The 6,320-nt window shown below is 40.4% G+C and overlaps 1 protein-coding gene across 1 annotated transcript in view; it reads left to right on the top strand.

Annotated features, from left to right (window-relative positions):
- Positions 1 to 2,266: 2,266 nt before the first annotated feature.
- OTUD3 (OTU deubiquitinase 3) overlaps positions 2,267 to 6,320 on the top strand; it is a 19,572-nt gene continuing 15,518 nt past the window's right edge. Inside the window, exon 1 of the mRNA XM_008592910.1 lies at positions 2,267 to 2,425. Coding sequence (XP_008591132.1) covers positions 2,356 to 2,425 — 70 coding nt within the window. The 5' untranslated portion in view covers positions 2,267 to 2,355. The remainder of the gene's footprint in view (positions 2,426 to 6,320) is intronic.

Below are 6,320 nucleotides of genomic sequence, written 5' to 3' on the forward strand. Positions count from 1 at the left end.
CACAACCGGTGGGGAGGGAGGTGGTAGTATGCTGGCAGCTAGTGGGTAGAGGCTAACTATGCTCCTAAACATCCTACAGTGCACAGGGCAGCCTCCCCAATAAGGAATTATCCCCAAATGTTAATAGTCTGGAAGTTGAGAAGCTCTGCTGTAGTGCTCTGTTGAGGGTATGGACACAGGAAACAGCCCAGATCTCCTTAGAGGTCCTTTGGGCACTAGTGCTTTGTTCTCAAGTATCTTGAGTGTTCTTGCTAGGTTCCCTAAGGGAACCTAGGTCACTGTAGTGTTTCTCATATTTCCTGTGTCACTACCTTGTAACCCTATCAGAAAAATAAGTGATTTCAGTCATTCTTGACTTGTTTTTAGTGGGCTCAGAGAAAGTTTGGTAAATATAGAAAAGTATATTAAAATAGACTTAACAATTAACTCCTAGTTCTATTACCTAGAGATAACTACTGCTGACATTTTGGTGTTGACATTTGAGTGAGGGTGCATGCTAGAGCTGAATTGCCTGGGTTGGAATTCTGGGTCCACCACCTACTAGTTTTGTGACCCTGGACAGATTACTCTTGGGGGCAGTAACAGTACCTGTCTCAGAGTTGTGAGGACTAAGCACATTTCATACATGTAAAGTGTTTAGAACAGTTCCTGGCACATTGTGAGAACTATTTAAGTGGTTTCCGTGTTTTTTCTTTGCATACATTTGTGTGTGTGTCTGTGTGTATACAGGTGAACATGGTTGAGCTTGTGCAGTGTATACAGTTTTAAACCTACTTTTTTGCTTATATGGAGAACATTTTCCCATGTTACTAAAAATTCTTAGCAAGCATGTTACAATACTGTGAACATGTTAAATGTAAAATAACTAAATACGCATTTTGTACTAAGTTACACATCTTAAACTAGATTTAAGAATAGGCTAGTGGTGGCATATGTTAAAGGTTTCAGAAAAGTTTGAGAGAAAAGCTTAAAATTAAAAACATTTTATCCATAGCTTCCTTTTTTCCCTAGGGTTGAAAAAAGACTGCCATTGTTAAAGATTTTAGCAACAGACACCTCAGTCTAGTGTATAGAACCCTATATTCCAGCTCCTACTAAAATCTTGTCCCAGATTGATGCAGAGCTTTTTAGTTTCTAATTTATAGAATCTGTCTTACATTCTCCCTCTCCCCTGCAAAAAAAAAAAAAAAAAAAAAAAAAAGGATAAATCCTTATACATTATACATTAGATTCCTTTCTTTCTATAACTTCCTATTGAAAACTCACTTTTGTGAGTTGAAAAACAAAAACCTTTTTCTCCACATTTAGGTCTGAAATCCTTTTGAAAGTGATGAGTTTATATTTTGGAATAAGAATATCATGGTTTTTCATTTGGAAGAGTAAACAGTTTGGTGTGAAACTGGGCAACTGTTTGGCTCCAGAATGGTTTTATTTCCTTAGTTTTGAGGATACCAGATTGTGTTTGTCTTGTTTCAGTCTCTGTGTATCTGGGCCTCTGTGTTTGTGATACAGTTTGGAATTTTAGAAGTTTTTGAGGGATTTGAAGGTAAAGATAACTCTATTAGTTTATTGCCAGCATTTTAATTTAATATAAACAAAGTACAGTATTAAAAGTTTTCATTTGGCAGGAATAACAATGGCATCATTGGGCCAAGGGTGACAGCTGAGATGGCAAGGGGAGAAGCGTCTTTCTCTAGTACAACTGTTTGTTGTCCAAGTGCTTTCCTGCTTGTGGCTTTCTCCACTATGTTCTTAGGACTCAAACAGGGTGTTGACTTGTGCTAGGAGCTTGACAAATTGCCATCTTTTGGGTACTCTTTGGTAAATGGATGGTTACTTAGCTGGACAGCTGTAGTGAAACTTGTTTCAAAAGAGAGGCAGCAGCTATGACATCATTTTGGAAGGGGATCTGGGAATCATAGCCCTTAGGTGTGGAATGGCCTATAAGGTCTGGTGGTTAGTGTATCACCAACTCCTCTTGTTGAAGCGGCCAAGGCCCAGCTGGTAAGTGGGTAACAGTTGTTGCTTCTCAAGAAGGTAATGTGGTTGAATATCTGCCCTAGTGCTCTCCCTACAGGGTTTGGGAGGAGTACTGGCCTGTTAGGAGTTGAAGCTTTACCTCTCCTGTACATAAAAGATTTCTATGGGATGGCCTGGCACAAAGCATCATTGTTTTAGATGAACCAAGTTCGCTTTTGAAAAATCTTGACCAACATTTTTGTTTTGACAGCAATTGCCTGTTCAGAGCTCTTGGTGATCAATTGGAGGGACACTCACGAAATCATCTCAAGCACCGACAAGAAACAGTGGACTACATGATAAAGCAGCGGGAAGATTTTGAACCATTTGTAGAAGATGACATTCCTTTTGAGAAGCATGGTAGGTCCACCGTGGGACACTGGATCCTTCAGGAGTAATGCATTGGGTAATTAAGTCCATCTGCATCCCCCACCCTCCAAGACAGGGTTTGTTTATATAAATTATGGCATTCACTTGTTCAACAAATATTAATTTGCTTACTCTGTAATAGGTGGCATAGTAGGCAGTTGGGAATCAATAGATTAAGATGTATTTGCCCTTAATAAAAATGATGATGTTGACTGACTTGAAAAGCTATTCATGGCTTCATATTCAGTGGGATGGGAGAAGCAGGCTGTAAAATAGTATGTGTATACTGATCCCATTTTTAAAAGGTTTACACACACAGAGACAGTAGAAAAAATCTGGAAAGATACTGACATTTTGTGGTTAATTCTTAGCTACACTTATTTTTCAGAAATCACTTGCTTTCTTTAAACTTCTTTTATAAAAGGGAGATAATAAAAGCATCTATCTCATAGGATTTTTGTGAAGATTAGATAACAAAATTAAAATAAGTTCTGAAGTGTTAGCCATCTGCGGATGGTGGGTATGTTAGTCCGTTTTGTGTTGCTTATAACAGAACACACGGAACTGGGTGATTTATAAAGGAAAGAAGTTTATTTGGCTTACGATTCTGGGACAGCTGCATCTGGCACGGGCCTCAGGCTGCTTCTACTCATGGTGGAAAAGCAGCAGGCAGCAGGTGGGTTCAAGCAGATCACATGGTGAGAGAGGAAGCAAGATAAAGAAGGCGCCAGGGTCTTTTAAAACAACAAGCTCTCGCAGGAACTAATAGAGCGAGAACTCACTCATTAATCTCCCCTCCCCCAGGGAGAGCATTAATCCATTTATGAGGGATCCAGCCCCATGACTCAATCACTTTCCAAGACTGCCACGTTGGGGATCAAATTTCCACATGAGTTTTGGAGGGGCCAAGGGCGGAATGTAGTGGATTGAATTATGTCCCCCCAAAACTCATTGAAGCTTGAATTGTGTCCTCCAAGTTTTATGTATTAGAAACTTGGCCCCCATTGTGACTGTTAAGAGGGTGGGAAATCCTGTTATGGTAATTGTAAAGTTGGGGCCTTGAAGAAGTGATAGGATTGTAGGACCATGCCCTAGTGAATGGATTAAAAATGGTGATCAAGGGCATGGTTCTGAGAGCTTTAAAAGAAGAGGAGATTCTGTCTCTCTTTCTCTCTGCTTCCACCATCTTGCAGTGTGAGACCCCTGGGTCACTGTCACCACCCTCAGATGGACTTTGGACTTCTTAGTTTCAGAAACTGTAAGCAATAAATGTTGTTTTTCTAGGTGGGTTCAAGCAGATCACATGGTGAGAGAGGAAGCAAGATAAAGAAGGCGCCAGGGTCTTTTAAAACAACAAGCTCTCGCAGGAAATAATAGAGCGAGAACTCACTCATTAATCTCCCCTCCCCCAGGGAGAGCATTAATCCATTTATGAGGGATCCACCCCCATGACTCAATCACTTTCCAAGACTGCCACGTTGGGGATCAAATTTCCACATGAGTTTTGGAGGGGCCAGGGGCGGAATGTAGTGGATTGAATTATGTCCCCCCAAAACTCATTGAAGCTTGAATTGTGTCCTCCAAGCCTTATGTATTAGAAACTTGGCCCCCATTGTGACTGTTAAGAGGGTGGGAAATCCTGTTATGGTAATTGTAAAGTTGGGGCCTTGAAGAGGTGATAGGATTGTAGGACCATGCCCTAGTGAATGGATTAAAAATGGTGATCAAGGGCATGGTTCTGAGAGCTTTAAAAGAAGAGGAGATTCTGTCTCTCTTTCTCTCTGCTTCCACCATCTTGCAGTGTGAGACCCCTGGGTCACTGTCACCACCCTCAGATGGACTTTGGACTTCTTAGTTTCAGAAACTGTAAGCAATAAATGTTGTTTTTCTTTATAAATCACCCAGTTTCAGGTATTTCATTATAAGGAACACGAAACAGACTAATACAGTGGGACTACGGATATTTTAGATTAGCTTCTGTTTATATTATTGTTTGTTTATTTTTTATTGGTTATGAATATTCATGGGGTACAAAGCTGACCATCACCACTCATGCCCAAGATGTGATAGCCAGAGATTTTTCCGTCTTTTAAATGATTGTGTGTTATGTTTATAAACAGAAAAGTCAATAAAGTCATGTTAAATTCTCACCAAAAACTCAAAAACAACCTGTATTCTTTGAGGCAAGTCAGTTAGTGATTTTAGTTTCTATTTAATAGGCACAAATCTAGTAAGAAAATATGAGCTTTTAAACTTTAATTTCAACAAATGTTTACTGAGGATCTACTATGGCAGGTGCTGGTATATTTGTTTTACAAATAGCATTTTCATCACAGGGCTCATATCAGTCTCTTATCAGGAGAGAGATGGAATCATTCCTGGGTTTTAGAGAGCTAACACTGGAGGCTGTGTTGAGAATGGATGGGAAGAGAGACTGAGAAGGGAAGGACTAGTTAGAAGGCTCTCCACATTGACCAGATGAGAGAAAAGGAGAGTCTCCACCAAGGCAGCGACTGAGGATAATGAGTAGGGCCCACCAAGGCACAGTTTGCCAGTAAATTGACAGGACTCATTGGAGATGAGGAGGGGAGAGGAAGGAGACAAGGTGATTCTGAAGTTTCTATTTGGGGAGTGGCTAGGTAGCTGTACTGTTAGCAAGACAGAGGGCAGCAGGAGTACATTTGGGAAGGAGGCTCTTAGTGATCCCAAAGCCTTTTGCATCTCTCACTAGGAAAGAACTCATTCAGTAGGCACCAGACACACACAGCAAAACTTACACTGGGTAGTTTATACTAGTCACTGAGTTCTAGTGGTCCCTCTTCCTGGGATCACTTTTTGTCTAGCAGATAGACACAGTTTATCACATAGTCAGCAGTTTACAAATTAAATGTATACGAGTGTGTATATATAGAGCAAGTTTTATAATTTAGTGCTATATAAAATGAATTGTGTCATTGATTCAGTTAAAGTATCATTTTGGGTGAAATGCGTTTTAGTTTGTGATGTGAAATTCCACTTTGAACATCTTCAGTGAAGGTCATGTGTTTGGGGGTGTGGCAGGACAGAGAATTCAAATCTTCAGTTGCCAATATGATGATCACTTTAGATGTACAGTGGATAGGTGTTTTCTTGAGATGTCACTATGCATGCCTGATGGTTGGTGCTGCATAAGAATTTGAGCATCAGCGTGAGAAGTGGCTTTGACTGAGCAGAAACGAGAAGTAACCTAGAAGTCTACCCGTGCTCCTTGTGTGTCAGTTGAAGGCCAGACTTACTATATTTGTCACTCTTAACATAGTTACCTGTTTTTATTGTCTGTCTGTCTTGTTATACTCTGAGATTCTTGAGGGCAGGGACTATGTCTTTGTTTCTCAATGTGTCAACATCTGGCATCTGATAGGCATTCATAAACTATTTGTTGAATGAGTAAATGAATGGCTCACTTAACTGTTGAGGACCTGGGTACACTTCCATCTGGCTGTACCTTTAGGATTCTTCTTTTCCTTCAGACTGTGATTTCAGAGAATTGATAACCTCTTTCTCCCCGATTATACAAATATTCGGATCAGAAACCTGAGTATTCTTAATGTTCACCACCCTCCCTCCTTATAACCAGTCATTCATTACTCTTGTCACTGCTGCCTCGGTAGTTTTTCTCTCACTGCTGCTCCCTCATAAAATCCTTCCTCTGTGGCCATTTGCTTGGATTTCCTCGGTACTGTTTGTACTGGTTTCATTGTCTCTTGACCTCTTCAGTCTGTTTTCCACATTGCAGCCAGAATGGTGATCTAAATGTGTTTTTCCTCTGTCTAAAACCTGTTGGCGGCTTCCCAGTGACCTCAGGATAGAGTTCAAACTCTTCAGCCCTTGTGATCTGTGATTTTATTTTTCTACCCTCATTTCTTGAAATTTCTCTCCACATTTTTTCACTC

The sequence above is a fragment of the Galeopterus variegatus genome, unplaced genomic scaffold, assembly GCF_000696425.1.
Source record: "Galeopterus variegatus unplaced genomic scaffold, G_variegatus-3.0.2 Scaffold8456, whole genome shotgun sequence".
NCBI classification, from domain to species: domain Eukaryota; kingdom Metazoa; phylum Chordata; class Mammalia; order Dermoptera; family Cynocephalidae; genus Galeopterus; species Galeopterus variegatus.